At 41.4% G+C, this 17,173-nt stretch overlaps 1 protein-coding gene across 4 annotated transcripts in view; it reads left to right on the top strand.

Moving 5' to 3' along the window:
* Window positions 1-17,173, top strand: part of EPSTI1 (epithelial stromal interaction 1) — a 171,473-nt gene that overhangs the window by 69,267 nt on the left and 85,033 nt on the right. For all 4 annotated transcript variants that reach the window (XM_060194769.1, XM_060194771.1, XM_016194658.2 and 1 more), the window contains exon 6: window positions 4,147-4,220. In XM_060194769.1, the coding sequence (XP_060050752.1) occupies window positions 4,147-4,220 (74 nt within the window). The remainder of the gene's footprint in view (window positions 1-4,146; window positions 4,221-17,173) is intronic.

Genomic DNA, 17,173 nt, shown 5'->3' with positions numbered 1-17,173 from the left:
CTCTGGCTTATGATAGTGCAGGGAACTGAACTTGGGACTTCAGAGTCTCAGGCATTAAAGCCTTTTGCATAATAACTATGCCATCTCCTATACTATGTTCCTGATATTTTGCATTGTGTATATATGTGAGAGTATATTTGAGTATTTCCTTAACTCATTGAAAATGTAAACAATCTAAATCCAAGTATTTGAAATAGTATATGCTAAAACAGTTAACTACGTGGTAGATATTGAATGTAATTTATCATTTACTCATATATATTAAAGATTATATTTACTTATTGAGAAATATAGGAGAGAGAAGGAAACAGACATCACTCTGGTACATGTGCTGTTGGGGATTGACCTCATGCCTGAGAGTCTAGTGCCTTAGCCACTGCGCTATCTCCTGTATGTATATGTATATGTATATGTATATGTATATGTATATGTATATGTATATGTATATGTATATGTATATGTATATGTATATGTATATGTATATGTATATGTATATATCCAGAGTACTGCTCAACTCTGGCTTATGGTGGTTCAGGGGATTGAACCAGGGACTTTGGAACATGAGAGCCCCTTGGCAGAATCATTATGCTATCTCCCTCATCTACATACTAACTACTTCTCCATCAACTTCCCTTTTTTTTTTTTTTTTTTTTACCAGAGCACTGGTCAGCTCTGGCTTATGGTGGTGTGGGGGATTGAACCTGGGACTCAGAGCCTCAGGCATGGCAGTTTGTTTGCATAACCATTATGCTATCTACCCCTGCCCTCCATCAACTTCTTAAAAAAAATCTCTTTAATTTTAACCAGATCACTGCTCAGTTCTGATACAAGGTAATATTAGGGATTTAATCTGGGACCTGTGAGCCTCAGGCATAACCATCATAAGTCTTTTTGCATAATCATTTTGCTATTTCCTCAGTTTCATCAACTTCGGAGGGGTAAATAGACACTTAAATATAATTTAGCTACTGTGTTACTGTTTTTGTGAGTTGAATTCAATGACATGTTAAGAGATTAAAGTTTTTTTTTCTTCCAATTTCTGACATTGCAAAGGAATGCAGCCTTGGTCTCTAGGTGCTTTTCTTTCCCTGCTTTTCACAAAGCTAATATATATTAGCTTTGAACCGGGAACCTTAGCTGTTGTTTGCACTTTGTACCATGTGTGCTTAACCCACTCTGCTACCGCCCGACTCTCTGCCCAATTTTTAAAAATATTATTTATTTATTTATTATTGGATAGAGACAGAGAAATTTAGAGGAGGAGATAGAGAAGGAGAGAAGCAGAGAGACTCCTGCAGTGCTGCTCCACCATTTGTTAAGTTTTTCCCTTGCAGGTGGGGACGGGGGATTGAACCCAGGTCCTTGCACCCTATAATGTAAGCGCTTAACTAGGTGTGCCACCTCCTGGCCCCCCTGACCAACAGATATATAAATTTATTTATTTTATTTGATAGAACAGAGAGAAATTGAGAGTGAAGGGAGAGAGAAAGGGAGAGAGTGATTGTGGGGGAAATAAGAGAGGGCAGAGGGTAGACAGCATAGTAGTCATGCAAACAGGCCCTCATGCCTGAGGCTCCAAAGTCCCAGGTTCAATCCCCCACACCACCATAAACCAGAGCTGAACAGTGCTCTGGTTAAAAAAAAGAAAGAAGGGGGGGAGAGGAGATAGATAGAGAGAGAGAGAGAGAGAGAAGAGAGAGACTTGCAACACTACTTCACCACTTGTGAAGCTTTCCCCCTGCTTGAACCCAGGTCTTTGAGCACTTAACCAGGTGTGGCACCATTTGCCCCCCTCCCCAACTTTTAAATATATATCTTTTTAACTTATCATATGAGTCAGGATATTTTTCTAGATTGAGATGACGTTTATTTTGTTTCACATATCTCTATTAGTTTGCTTCCTAGAGTTCTATGGTTCATTAACACTCCAAATGCTTTGTATTTCTTCTTGTGATGTCATAGTTGTTAAAGAGCGAAATCAAACCACCATCCACTGCAAGGAAGCAAAAGATGTTTATTCACGAATTGCAATCCGGGCCGAGATGGTGACTGGTGTTAGTCTACCAAGCTCGACCCTGAACAAAGCTCAAACCATACAATTTATAGGAATTCAGACTACACTCAGGGAGGGGGAACACATCACCTTATCAGCCTATATCCAATCATTTCAAACTTAGCAAAAGCCTGATCCATTCAGAGCAAAGCATGGGCTAGTTTTAAACATCACACCAGACCAATAGGTCCCGGGCAAAGTGGGGGTCACCACATTTATTTTCTCTGTTGGGACCACCCGGCCATCTGTTTGCAATTTTATCAGGCCATCTGTTTTAACTATCTGGTAACAGTATTCCTATGCAGAGGTCATGAGGAGGCCTGTCCGCTGCAGGGTCATTCAAAATAATTGATGGCCTTCACTGTTTAGGTTCTGTTGAGGGGAAAAGGGCAAGGAATTTTCCACCTCACTGGGCAGGAGGGCAAAAAGCAACTATATTTAAACTATTCTTAAAACTCAAACTCAAAAAGCAACTATACTTATAACTATTCTAGAGTTACTGCCTCTAACAATAGTCAACCTCCATTTTTTTTCTGCAACAAAAACCATCTATTTTAGCTTTCAAAGTGAAACTAGCAAGTATTTCTGTGTGAACGAACACCTTCTTAGCAATAAACAATATGAGAATATGGAATTTTTTAAAAATTATTTTCTTCTTTCAAAGATGGAGTCAAACTATGTCAAGGTCTGAAAATAATGATTTCTATTTCTCTTTCTTCCCCTTCATCTCCCTCCCCCAACCAGAACATTGCTCAGCTCTAGTTTATGGTGGTGCTGGGGATTGAACCTGGGACCTCTGGTGCCTCAGGCATGAAAGTCTATTGCAACCCAGACCGCCATTATTCTCATCACAGGTCTTCCTGCTGGGCAAGTCTAATTCTTTTTTTTTTTTTTTTTTAAAGAAAATCCAACTGTTGTTTCTTTTGGATTCACTATAAATTTCAACATCTTTCAAAACATTTTTAATTTATTTATTCCCTTTTGTTGCCCTTGTTGTTGTAGTTATTATTGTTGTCATTGTTGGATAGGACAGAGAGAAGTGGAGACAAGAGGGGAAGACAGAGAGTGGGAGAGAAAGATAGACACCTGCAGACCTGCTTCACTGCCTGTGAAGGGACTCCCCTGCAGGTGGGGAGCCAGGGGCTTGAACCTGGATCCTTGCGCTGGTCCTTGTGCTTTGTGCCACGTGCGCTTAACTTGCTGCGCTACTGCCCGACTCACTATAAATTTCAAATCTCTTCTACATCATACAAATTTTTTCAGTTCCCTATTACACTTTTTTTTTGTATAAATGTTTCTCATAGGCAAGTTTTTGTTTTAATGAGTTATTTCATAGTGAACTAAAGCAAGTTTTTTTTGTGTGTTAAGTTGGGTTAAAATATGCCAGAGTCATGGTGACAGTAATGTCAAATATGAAGTTCTTTGTCTCTAGGCTCTCCAAATAACTTATTAAAAACAGAACTCTTTTCTATTCAAGGGGATGGATTTTTTTTTTAAATGACATTCACTGTTCAGTCTCTCAACAGCTTTAAGTACTTAATTTTTAGTCAGATGGGAGTTGAGTTGGGTTATTGAAAATCTTTTCCTGAATGTTTTGGTGGAATGTTACTGTATATATAAATTTTGTATGTACTATTTATCCATTTATTACTATTTCCATTGGTGTGGAAATTTTGTGTTTCCCTTAGAGCATTAAAAAGAATGTCTAAAGAAAAATATATGTTGCTATCCTTTGAGTGAAAGAACAAAAATGTAAAGTGTGGATTCTGTGATGAAACCAGTCATTTGGGAGAGGGGAGCCATGGATTGTGAGAGACATTGTTATAGTAACCCTGGTAGTCAGTACTGGACAAGTGAGGTTGATTATATTTATTTATTTTACCAGAGCACTGCTCAACTCTAGCTTATGGTGGTGCTGGGGATTGAACCTGGGACCTTTGTTTCCTCAGGCATGAACGCCTTTTTATATACTCACTCTCCCAGGCCTAATATCACTTAAACCTAAGGATTTGGGGTGTTGCATAACTTTACACCAGTACTTTGCTTTAAAAAGCTTCCCAAACAGATTCCATTTTGATATCTTGCAATTTCAGAGCAACAAAATGGAGGAGAAACAAAGACTTCAAGAACAACTCAGAAGAGAAGCCTTTTGTGAACACCGGCAATAGTAAGTTTGTTTCCTTTTTAAAAAGATTTTATTTATTTATTAATGATAAAGACAGGAGAGAGAGAGAGAGAGAGAGAGAGAGAGAGAGAACCAGACATCACTCTGGTACATGTGCTGCCAGGGACTGAACGTAGGACCTCACATTTGAAAATCCAGTGCTTTATCCACTGTACCATCTCCCAGACTGCCTTTTTTTTTTTTTTTTTTTAAAAAAAAGGATATTTATTTACTTATTTTACCAGGGCACTGCTTAGCTCTAGCTTTCAGTGGTGCTGGGTATTGAACCTGCGACCTCAGAGCCTCAGATATGAAAGTCTGTTTCCTTTCTACCCACACTTAATATTCACCTTCTTTTATCTTGATGTCATCAACATGCTAAAGTGCCTGGGGTTGGCTGATAAATCTTATAATCAAAGTGTGTCACGGTGTAAACCAGATTATCAAATCGCAGACATCTTTACTCAGCCAAGTGCCCTTTCATGGCCAGTGGAATAGAAACACTGCGTATAAAAGTGGCTCCCAGGCGCCGACCTGCAGCAGCATGGCGGGCGCCTGGGGGCAGAACCTCTGAGCTTCACTGGGGTCAAGGGTCGCCACCGCAGTGACCAATGACGTAGGGTCAGGGGTCATCGCTGCAGCAGGCGGTGACAGACCCGCCCCTGGCTTCCTGCTGGGCGCCATGCCTGCACACCAGTGGCCTGTCCTCTGTTGCACAACAGCTACACCAGGCAGAATTCTCTGGAGGTGAAGATAGGCATGCAGAGCAGCACTTCCATCAGGTACAACCTCCAAAAGCAATACCAGGCTGCTGAAAACAAACCAAAAAAGCAAAACACCTTTGTTCTGGGGTCTGGAAGTAGCACACATATATGTATAAGGATTTGGGTTCCAGTCTGCACTAGCCACCGGCACAGGAGCACTTATACTGGGGGTGGGGGGGGCACTTCCCAAGCAGTGGAGCAGTGCTGCAATTCTGTGGTGACTCACCTTCCTTCCTTCCTTCCTTCCTTCCTTCCTTCCTTCCTTCCTTCCTTCCTTGCCTTTTTTTTTTAATTCCTTTTTATTTTTTTTAATTTTCTCCCCATTTTGTTGCCCTCGTCGTTATTGTTGTTATTGTTGTCATTGATGTTGTTGTTGGATAGGACCGAGGGAGGAGGGGAGACAGAGGGGGAGAGAAAGATAATTCTGCAGCCCTCCTTCACCGTTTGTGAAGCGAACCTCCTGTAGGTGGGGAGCCGGAGGCTCAAACCCAGATTCATACTTACACTATGTGTGCTAAACCTGCTGCGCTACCGCCTGACCTCCACTCTTCCTTTCTTTCTTTCCTTCTTTTCTTTGCCTCTAGTTCCTGGGGCTTGGTGCCGGCATTATGAATCCAACGCTTTCGGTGACCTTTAAAAATTTTTTTTAAAAACTAATTAGGAGAGAAATTCAGAGAGAAGGGGAAGACAGAGATAGGGAGAGAAAGACAACTGCGCAGGCCCTCTTCACCGCTTGTGAAGCATTACCCCTGGAGATGGGGAGCAGGGGCTTGCGTGTATCCTTTCGTTCAGTACTGTGTGTACTTAATTGGGTAGGCCACTGCCCAGCCACCCTTTCTTTTTCTATCTTACTTTCTTTTTGAAACTTTTCTTATCTAATATTTATTTACAAAATTTAGAGATAACAGGGGTTATCTCCCCACCATTCCCAACAGCAAAGTTCTTTCTGTACAGGTCCCCATTCTCTCCACTGCAAACTGCTGTAGTTCTCCCAAGGTCACAAATAATCGGTTGATGGTTATTTCTGTAACTATATTTATATATATTTCCCCATTATTTTCTTGGTCTTGCTTTTTCTTCCTAAGTCACATGTTATGAATGTCCTCCCTTTCTGAACCCTTTTCTTTCTCTGGGTCCTGGTAGAATTGGAGTTCAGAGCCCACCAGTCATCTTCCCCTAATATTTCTTTCCCTTTGGGAGTATGAATCAAAATTCTTTTTTTCTTAAGGCTTTCTTTTTTATTATCTTTATTTATTTATTGGATAGAGACAGCCAGAATTTGAGAGGGAAGGGGGTGGTAAACAGGGAGAGACACAGAGAGATACCTGTAGCACTACATCACTACTCGTAAAGGTTTTCCCCTTTGCAGGTGGGGTCCAGGGGCTCAAATCCGGGTCCTTGCATACTGTAACATGTGTGCCCAACCAGGTGTTTCACCACCCGTTCCTGGATCAAAATTCTTTTTGGGGTGCAGAAGATGGAAGTTCTGACTTTTGTAATTGTTACTCTGCTGGACATGGGTGCTGGCAGGTCCATCCATACCCCAAGCCTGTTTCTATCTTCCCCTAGTGGGGTAGAGCTCTGGAGAGGTGAGGTTCCAGGAAGTATCGGTGAGATTATCTGCCCAGGAAGGTTAGGATGGAATTGTAGTAGTATCTGCAACTTTGTGGCTAGAAGGCAGTAAGATATAAAACGGGAAAGTGGGGAGTCAGGCGGTAGCGCAGCGGGTTAAGCACACATGGCGCAAAGCGCCAAAGACTGGCAGAAGAATCCTGGTTGGAGCCCAGCTCCCCACCTGCAGGGGAGTAGCTTCTTCACAAGTGGTGAAGCAGGTCTGCAGGTGTCTATCTTTCTCTCCCCCTCTCTGTATTCCCCTCCTCTCTCCACTTCTCTCTGTCCTATACGACATCAAGAACAACAAGAATAACTACAACAATAAAACAGCAAGAGCAACAAAAGGGAATAAATAAATCTAAGAAAAAATAAAGAAAAAATAAAAAAACAGGGCAAAATGTTTAGTCATCAGGAATCAAAAAGAAGGATTAGAGTAGATAAGAATCAGGATCTTATGATGGTAAGAAGCTAGGACATCTATTTTAGGTGTGTTCCTTGGGACCCAGGACTTTAGTCATTTTTGCTTGAGCTTGATAGCTAACATGCAGGTGACCTAAAAGTATTGGCTGGGAAGATGGAGTTGACAATAGGGATAGAAAGCTGGATTAGGGCAAGAGTAGCTACCAAACTGAAAGAATGACTCTCCTTTCTGTCTCTCATATGTCATATATATATGGAACAAGAGTCCTCCAGGAGCAGTGGAAGTATGTAGGCTGGAAATCCCAGCCATAATCCTGATGGCAAAACAAACAAACAAATAAAACAAAAATGATAAATAAATGATTTAATTAAATATCTTTGTTCTTAGAAAAATCTCCCCCATGGGGAATCACTTAAATCTGTGAGGATGGATTCTTCAGTTTTGAAAATATCCTCTTTAGCTCAAAGTGTCTATTCATTAGCTAAATCTAATGAGCTGAGTGCTAATAGTATAAAGAAATAATGGGTAGGGAGGGCACCCTTAATAGTAAAACAATAGCTTTTACAGCTTCTTTTTATCTGTACTACAAATACATTAAACATTTCTTTTTTTAAATAACTTTCTTTTTAAAAATATTTATTTCATTTTGTTGCCCTTGTTTTATTGTTGTAGTTATTACTGTTGTTATTGATGTCGTCATTGTTGTATAGGACAGAGAGAAATGGAGAGAGGAGGGGAAAACAGAGGGGAGAGAGAAAGACAGACACACCTGCAGACCTGCTTCACCGCCTGTGAAGTGACTCCCCTGCAGGTGGGGAGCTGGGGGCTCGAACTGGGATCCTTAGGCCTGTCCTTGTGCTTTGAGCCACCTGTGCTTAACCCACTGTGCTACTGCCCAACTCCCTAAACTTATTTCTTATGGCCCAGTATAATTGGTTTATTAAAAAAAAATTATTACTATTATTTGTTATTTGATAGGACAGAGATTTTGAGAGGGGAGGGTGAGATAGAGGTGAGAGAATGAGAAATATCTATGACACTATTTCATTGCTTGTGTAACTTTCCTGTAGGTCGGAAGCAGGGCTTGAAACTGGGTCCTTGCTCATGGTAACGTGTGCTAAACGTGGTATACCACTGCGGAGCTCCTGTATAATTCCTTTCTTCCTTCCTTCCTTTCTCTCTTCCTTTCTCTCTCTCTCTTTCTTATAATATAATTCTAAGTGAAATTGTTACCACTTTGCTGATTGGGTTAAAACAAAATTCTTTGTTTGTTGGGTCAGATTGTAGTATTTATGAAAATTTCTGAAAAATGTCCAAGTTTGAGTTCTGTCCTGTGTGGGTTTTCTATGTTATGCAATGAAGCCCCAGAAACATGGTGAGTTAACCCTTCTTCTTCTAGCGTTTGCCCTTCTTCCGTAGCCAGTCAACAGCGTCAGGTTGAGCCTGATGTAAAGTTTCAAGACCTCCTTTGAATCTGGAGAGGTGGCAGTCGTTGACTATGTGGATCATAGTCTGTCTGTAGCCGCAGGGGCAGTTCGGGTCGTCTCTGGCTCCCCAGCGATGGAACATAGCAGCGCACCGGCCATGGCCTGTTGGATAGCGATTGAGGAGGGCCCAATCATAACGTGCTAGGTCAAAGCCGGGTTGACGCTTGCAGGGGTCTGTGATGAGGTGTTAACAGACTTAACCCTGTGGCTCTGTGATTAGGAGTAGGTGTGGCCCAGGGCATGTACTCAGGCCCTAGGCTGAAATCCAGGTTCCTTCATACTAGGAGATTGTCTCCTTGGAAGTGAGGGTGCCTGCCACCATGTCACTGTCACCATGGTCACTGACAGAATACTCTGTGATTGAGGCTCATGTGATCTTATGGATTTTTAAAATTTCTATTTCATTTTGGGTAGAGTCAGAGAGAGGCTGAGGGGAGAGAGGGACAGAAATGGAGAAAGACACCTACAGCACTGATTTACCACTGGTGAAGCTTCTCTCTTTCATATGGGAAGTAAGGGATTGAACCTTGGTCCTTGTGCAACATGTATACTCTACCAGGATCCACCACCTGGCTCTTTGATTAATCAATTTTCTTTTTCATCAGAATGCTGCTCAGTTCTGTCTTATGGTAATACTAAGGATTGAACTTGGGACTTCAGAGTCTTAGGCATGAAAGTCTTTTGTATAGCCATTATGCTATCTACCACCCCCCCCAACAGTCTGTTAGCATAGGGGCTCTTATAGCTGGGAGTGATCATATAGACTTCCAGAATAACTGATTCCTTTTTGAACTAAAGGCTCTACCATTGCTGATGACTCACATTATCTAGCACAGCCTCAGGTGACCATGCTTGGCTACCAGGTGTGGTGTGGTCAGTTCCCCCAGCTATGCTGGCAGTCCCATCGCCACTCTTCTAACCTCCCCCCTTCCTGAATCCCGGTTAGCACAACCCTCCCTTCTGGTTATACCCCAGCCAACAGGCTCCAGGTGTGAATTGTACTATGTGCACTTAACCAGGTGTGCCACCACTTGGCCCCCTCCAGGTCTGATTTGTACACATCATATAAAACAAAACAAGAAGCAGAACTGATAAATTTGAGCAATTTCCTGGTTGATGTAATCAGAGAGCTTGACACCTTGGGTAATCCAAGGTACTTCTGATTATGTTAACTTCCAAAACACCACACAAGGAAGAGTGTCTGGAAAGAAGTGTGCAACTAGAACTAGGGATCTCTTATCTAATAGGCTAAAGACTATTACAGAATTATAGTTATTTATTTATTTATTAATATTTATTCCCTTTTGTTGCCCTTGTTGTTTTATTGTTGTAGCTATTATTGTTGTTGTTATTGATGTCATTGTTGGATAGGACAGAAAGAAATGGAGAGAGGAAGGGAGACAGAGGGGGAGAGAAAGACAGACACCTGAAGACCTGCTTCATTGCTTGTGAAGCAACTCCCCTTGCAGGTGGAGAGCCGGGGGCTCGAACCGGGATCCGGTCCTTGAGTTTTGTGCCATGTGTGCTTAACCTGCTGTGCTACCACCCAACTCCCAGATGTATAGTTTTATAGATAAGAATTGAGATGCTCTTGTGATTGTTGACAAATCTTCCCATTGGTGACCATAGAGCATGGGGCTTTTTTTTTTTTAAATATATGTGGGGTTACTCTTAATGTTATAGGCTCTTATTGTTACAGGCTGTAGAGATAAGCTTGTGTCCTAACTTTCAGTAACTGTACACTGCCTCAAAAAATAAACAAAACTAAAGATCTGTCTTTTTGACCCTTATTTAATTCCAAAGATGGTACAATTATTATAAAACTAAATTGATCAGGGTTCAAAGTTATAACCACATAATCTGGCTCTGTGTAACCTTACACAATTTACTAAACCTCTTTGAATTACAAAATTTTATTTTTTACCAGAACATTGCTCAGCTCTGGCTTGTGGTGGAGGTGGCAGTGGTGGGGTGGGGGTGGGGGGATTGAACCTGAGACTTTGGAGCCTCAGGCATGAGTCACTTTGCATAACCATTATGCTCCAAGAGCAGGACCCACCCTGTTCAACGCTTGACATCTCGTCACCCAATCTGGTCCCCTACGCCTGCACTGAACTTCTCTGTTCCAGACTCTTGGAAACAGAGCTGGCAGTCAGCTGAGGTAAAGAACAAACACCTCATCACAGACCCCTGCAAGCGTCAACCCGGCTTTGACCTAGCACGTTATGACTGGGCTCTCCTCAATCGCTATCGAACAGGCCATGGCCAGTGCGCCGCTATGTTCCATCGCTGGGGAGCCAGAGATGACCCGTACTGCCCCTGCGGCTACAGACAGACTATGACCCACATAGTCAACGACTGCCACCTCTCCAGATTCAAAGGAGGTCTCGAAACTTTACATCAGGCTCAACCTGATGCTGTTGACTGGCTACGGAAGAAGGGCAAACGCTAGAAGAAGAAGAACCATTATGCTATCTACTCCTACCCACCTCTTTAAATTTGAATTTTTTAAAAATAGAGATTGAAGTGTTTCTTCCACAAATGGTTTGTAGGGAATAAATAAATATCTGGGGCCAGGCAGTGGTACACTTGGTTAAGTGCACACATTATGGTACACAAGGACCCAGGTTCAAACCCCTGGTCCCCACCTGCAGGGGGAAAGCTTCATGAGTGGTGAAGTGTGGCTGCAGGTGTTTCTCTGTCTCTTTCCCTCTCTATCTTCTTCTACCCCCTCAATTTCTCTCTGTCTCTATCCAATACTAAATAAATAAATAATCTTATGAAAATATTTTTAATAATGCCTGGATTTTTACGGGACATTGGAACTTTAAAGGGTTCCTTGGTTGCAGGAGGCCATGCACCTTATTTTGTAGTGAATGCATAGAAAGTTCTGGTTCCAGGAGTCAGGTGGTAGCGTATCAGGTTAAGCGCATGTGGTGCGAAGCATAAGGACTGTTGTAGGATCCGAGTTCGAGCTCCTGGCTCCCCACCTGCAGTGGAGTCGCTTCACAAGTGGTGAAGCAGGTCTGCAGGTGTCTATCTTTCTCTGTCTTCCCCTCCTCTCCATTTCTCTCTGTCCTATACAATAACAACGACATCAACAACAACAACAATAAAACAACAAGGGCAACAAATGGGGAATAAATAAATATGAAAAAAAATGAAGTTCTGGTTCTATCAGAACTAGTAATTGACTTTCAGCTTTCATATTAGTTGTTCCCTGATTGCCTACTTTTTGCTCTTCCCATCTTTGTAATTTACTTGCAGGATTTAAGATCATTCTGATGTTGAGGTGAGTATAAATGATGCCCTAAAATGTGTTCCTCCTCTAAGTACAGTGCCCTTTGATTTTCTCACTCTGCTGAAATTCTGTTGCCTTGGCTAGAGACAGCTCTGTCTTTCTTCAGAACTCAGAAATGCAGATGGAAATTTAGTTTCCCTGGACTTCACTTTGCCCGTTAGCAAATCTCGTACTTGGCCTCTGTTACCTGGGCCAGAAAATGGATGAGAGATTGAGATGGGCAGGGGCAGGGAGGGAAGTACCAAAAAAGTAATTATCCTGTTGAATTTAAAATAGGTATTACCTTCATTTTACTTATAGAATCCATATCCTTCCTTTCTCTACTCTTAAAAGGCAGGCATGGAGGTGAGACTTGTAGAAAGCAACATGCCAAAAGAAATAGGCTATTTTAGAGAGATGGCATGAGGGAGGGATTATATTAAAGCCCTGTGTGTGTTACTGCTTTCTTTCATGAAGATAGGATAGATAGCTTATTCCTAGGCCCAGCCAGAGGAATTGAAGGTGATAAGAAGCTGTAGTGGGTGGTATTAGTTGCCCAGAATCACAAGAATATGTGTGATTTATCCTGTGGTACCCCAGTTTTACACTGGAAAAAGGAAGGCCTGTTTATGAAGGAGAGGTGTTGAATATAGGATTTGGAAACTGAACAAATCCATTCTCTGCAGAGTTTTACACATGGTAAAGTGAAGGATGAGATGCTTGGAATTTCACAGGATGTCAGAAGTTGTGTTATCCACCCTCCTTTCTTTGATTGTATTCCAGCTTCTTGAGTTTGTGTTTTATTAAGCCTGAGCAATCAATCATGCTTTTCTGTAAAAGGCAAAAAAAAAAAAAAGAAAAAAAAAGTTTTACCCTCAGTCATCTCACACACTATCGGTGGAGCTGAATTCAATTACATGCACATTTCACTCTCATTCTTTCTTCTGCTTATTGTGAGAGTCTTAGCTAGCCAGGAAAAAGAGAAGTTGGTTAAAAATGAGAAGTGTCTCAAATTGATTTTTAAAGCCTATTGAGGAACACAAGAAGTAGTACATATGTGAGGTTTTTTTTTTTTTTAATGGTATATGTTTTAAACTAATTTTGAAATCAAAAGGCCCATTACTCATGAAATGAATGGCCATTATATGGCTAGAAATATGATAGGGGCTTCTTAGAAAAAGATAAATTCCTTGTAGAACAAGTCTTTATCATACCTTCTTACAGTCCATTTATGGGAGAAATATTGTCTGGGAGAGCTGTTAGAATTTCAGTAACATAAAGACTACACCAGACCAATCAGACTTCCCTACCTCTCTTCTCCTTCCAAATTAAATTTTCTTGCAACTGTCAAATGAACACAACATACAAACACAAATTCTTTCAGACTAATCAGACTAGTCAATACCTCATGTCCTTTTGAGTCTCAGCCTGCTCTGATGCATGGTTTATATATCAGACCAAGGGTATGCTTTCCCCCCTATGGAGAAGGGCAACCATGAACTTGAGCAGACTACAAGTCCAAGTCTCTGGAGAAAACACTCATGGTAGCATCCCAGGACAGCACCATGAACATCTTAGTACATTCTTCCTAAACACCTTGTCCCCCATTCTGTTCATTTGCTTCTGATTATTTTTAGTGTTGTCAATTATTTAGCTAACAGGCAGAAAACTAGGCTTTTATTGACATCCAAAGGGACTCTCCTGAGTATAATAATGAAGGCAGTTTATTGAATGCCTGTGAGGTTGCTTTCTAATTGTATGCATTAATCTGCCCATGCAAGCTGGCTGAAAATACGCAAGCAGATTGTACATGCAGATGGAGCACACAGGATGGGTTTTATCAAAAGACCTCTGGAATGTACTTGTGCAGCCCTGTCTTTCCCTTAAAAATCGAATGACTGTGACTATTTCAGTTGGTGGCAGAAAGCAGGCCGGATTAATGGTGCATTAAGTCTGCTACTCTGGCTGGGGATAGACTGGAATTTCAGCATGGAAGTGAAGAGTGGAAATGGGCATCTAACTTTGATCTTTTTTTTTTTTTACTTCATTATTTCTACTCTCTGAAATTATTTTTTGCTTAACATAAAATTGGATATTTTTCAGAATCTTGTTTCTTTTCACCAGTATCATTGGTAAATTTGAGGGTCTGAACAAACTTTTGTTTGTTTTTTTCTCTTAAATTTTTTTTTGGGGAGGAGTCTGGCGGTAGTGCAGTGGGTTAAGCGCACGTGGTGGAAAGTGCAAGGACCGGCATAAGGATACCGGTTCGAGCCCTCTGCTCCCCACCTGCAGGGGAGTCGCTTCACAGGCAGTGAAGCAGGTCTGCAGGTGCCTCTCTTTCTCTCCCCCTCTCTGTCTTCCCTTCCTCTCTCCATTTCTCTATGTTGTCCTATCTAACAACAACGACATCAATAACAAAAAAATAATAACTACAATAACAATGAAAAACAACAAGGGCAACAAAAGGGAAAATAAATTAAAAAAAAGTTTCTTTTTGTTACAGGACCTTAAGATTACAATGTATAGTTTCACACCACACCCAGCACCAAAGTTCTGTGTCCCCACCCTCCCTCCTCCCAAAGATAACCACCATGTTCTCATAAATTTTACAGCTTGCTTGCTTCTGATTTTGTTTTTATCTCCTTTCACTAGAGCACTGCTCAGCTCTCGCCTATGGTGGTACAGGGGATTGAACCTGGGCATGAAACTTCAGGCATAGGGAAGAGGTAGCACAATGGGTTAAGCGCACATGGCGCAAAGTGCAAGGACCAGCATAAGACTCCTGGTTCCAGCCCCTGGCTCCTCACCTTCAGGGGAGTCCCTTCACAGGCGGTGAAGCAGGTTTGCAGGTGCCTGTCTTTCTCTCCCCATCTCTGTCTTCCTTTCCTCTCTCTATTTCTCTCTGTCCTAACAATGACATCAATAACAATTAAAAAAAAAACAACAATGGCAACAAACGGGAAAATAAATAAATATATAAAAAAAGAGAAACTTCAGACATGAAAGTATTTTTGCATAACTCTATGCTATCTTCTCCCCCAGCTGGGTTTTCTTTATTTTTTTTTGTATCAAAAATATGTTTTTTTAAATAAAACATTAAATAAAAGAATTCTCAGCATTCACATTTTTAAATGGAATTTTATGTTAAGGGTTATAGCCATTCCTCTAACAATGCATTTTTGTTACATATGGAGACAGGCTTGATTTATAAGTATTACCCCAGTAGTGGGGGGCTAGGGCAGCGTGAGTGGAGGGTAGCCACATGGATTTTGTGGGGCTGAGGAAGGGAGGTGTTAGGGAAAATATTGTTGGTAAGAAATGAGTATCTTTTTTTTTTTTTGCCGTATTTTACATTTGATAATATAGAGAGAAATTGAGAGAGAAGGAGGGGAGAGAGAGAGAGAGGCAGACCTGTAGTACTGCTTTACTGCTCATAAAGCTTACTCTACTGAAGGTAGGGACCAGGGACTTGAACCTGGATCCTTACACATGATAATATGTGCACTCAACTGAATGCCCCACCGCCTAACCCCAGAAATGGATATCCTTTAATTATTCAAATATGAGTTTATATCTAAACCTAATGTAATAGAGGGCTGGGTGGTGGTGCACCTGGTTAAGCGCACATGTGACAGTGTGCAAAGACACAGGTTTGAGCCCCTGTTCCCCACCTGCGTGGGGAAAGCTTCACAACTGGTGAAGCAGTGCTGCAGGTCTCTCTCTTTTTTTCTCTATTGCCCCCTTCCCTCTCAATTTCTGGCTGTCTCTGACCAATAAATAAATAAAGATAATAAAAAAATAAACCTAATGTGAGAGTCAGGCGGTAGTACTTCCGGTTAAATTAGTTAAGCTCAAGGATCTTTAGAATACAGGTTCAAGCCCCCGACTCCCCACCTGCAGGGGAGTTGCTTCACAGGCAGTGAAGCAGGTCTGCAGGCATCTCTCTGTCTCTCTTCCTCTCTATCTCCTCCTTCTCTCTCTCAATATATCTCTGTCTCTATCCAAAAACAAATAAATAAATAAAAAATTAAAAATTAAATAAACCTAATGTAATAGGTTATACATTTGTATAGTTCCCCCCCCCCCACACACAATGTGTTTGACCCTTTTAAATAAGCAAAGAAGCACCAAACTGCTGGAGCTTTAAGGACCTGTGGAGTATCAAGTATATTAGTCATATTATATTTTTTCCCTTTAATTTTCAGGTCAACTTTATTATGGATGTATCATCCTCATTGCATAGGTAGAGAGCTGTGGATAGTCACAGAGGCACCATGTGCTGCTCTACTCTATTATCTCCCCAGCCCCTGGGGTGCTTTGAAGGTCAGAATTTTCTGGCTAGGGTGGGGGCTGAGAAGTATTTTAGTGCTATGAGGTAATTAGGAAGAAAGAATAGGGTAGGTCAGTTCTGACAAAAACCAGTTGGGCAAAACTGGCCTTTACACATTTACATTCTTCCTAGAGCAGGAGAGAGAAAAGCTGAGAAAGTATCTCCTTTCTTTGGTTTTCAATATATATGAATGGCATCCTTTGTAGGTCTAGGTCAGTACTATAGCCAAACTTCTTCCTGCAGGGTAAGTGGGATTCTGTGGCCTCTCCTGGCTGTATGATACTCCTAGGTACAACTTCTGCCATTTCTAGGGGAGAGGGATGGGGTGAATTCCTAAACCTCCATCTGAAGAAGCTCATGGAACCAAACTCATTGTAAAACAGGACCCTTGGACTCCTAAAGCACATCATCAGCTCAGCGTATTGATTGAAATGTTGGGAAGTTTTCATTTTTGCCATCAGAACTGTGCATCTCATTTACTTCCATTTGAATAATGGTGTGATTAGTTCCTTGGAGGCACATCTGCATCTATTTTGGCTCTTGAGAGCTGAGGATGCAGGCAGGTCTGCTGAATATGCACACTTATGCCCTAACTTTGTCTTGTAATATGCTCACAAAGCTTCTAATGCCCTTCATGGGAGCTTCCAAGAGACACTTATGGGCTAAATTGATCCCTTCTCCATATGGTAGGTTTAAATCCAACCTCACATTTTATAGTCCAAGTAAGGTGAGTTGAAAGTCATCCTATTCGTGACTTCCCAGTTCATGCTAATGAAGCAAACTTGCAGAGACAGAAATATCCCAATTATGTCGGCTACAATAAGACTGAAATAGTTTTTAAAATTTAATTAATTTATTTTGATAAGACATAAAAATTGAAAGAGGAGGGGAGAGATAGAAATAGGAGCCTGTAGCATTGCCTTACCACTTGTGAAGCTTGTGCAGGTGGGGACTGGGGGCTTGAACCCAGCTCCTTTTGCATGGTAATGTATATGCTCAGTAAGATAAGACTAAAAAGTTGTTCTTTCTTTCTTTCTTTCTTTCTTTCTTTCTTTCTTTC

Source organism: Erinaceus europaeus, chromosome 7 (assembly GCF_950295315.1).
Source record: "Erinaceus europaeus chromosome 7, mEriEur2.1, whole genome shotgun sequence".
Classification (NCBI taxonomy): Eukaryota; Metazoa; Chordata; class Mammalia; order Eulipotyphla; family Erinaceidae; genus Erinaceus; species Erinaceus europaeus.
The sequence above is the reverse complement of the archived record's forward strand: the minus strand, read 5'-3'. Positions and strand labels throughout refer to the sequence as shown.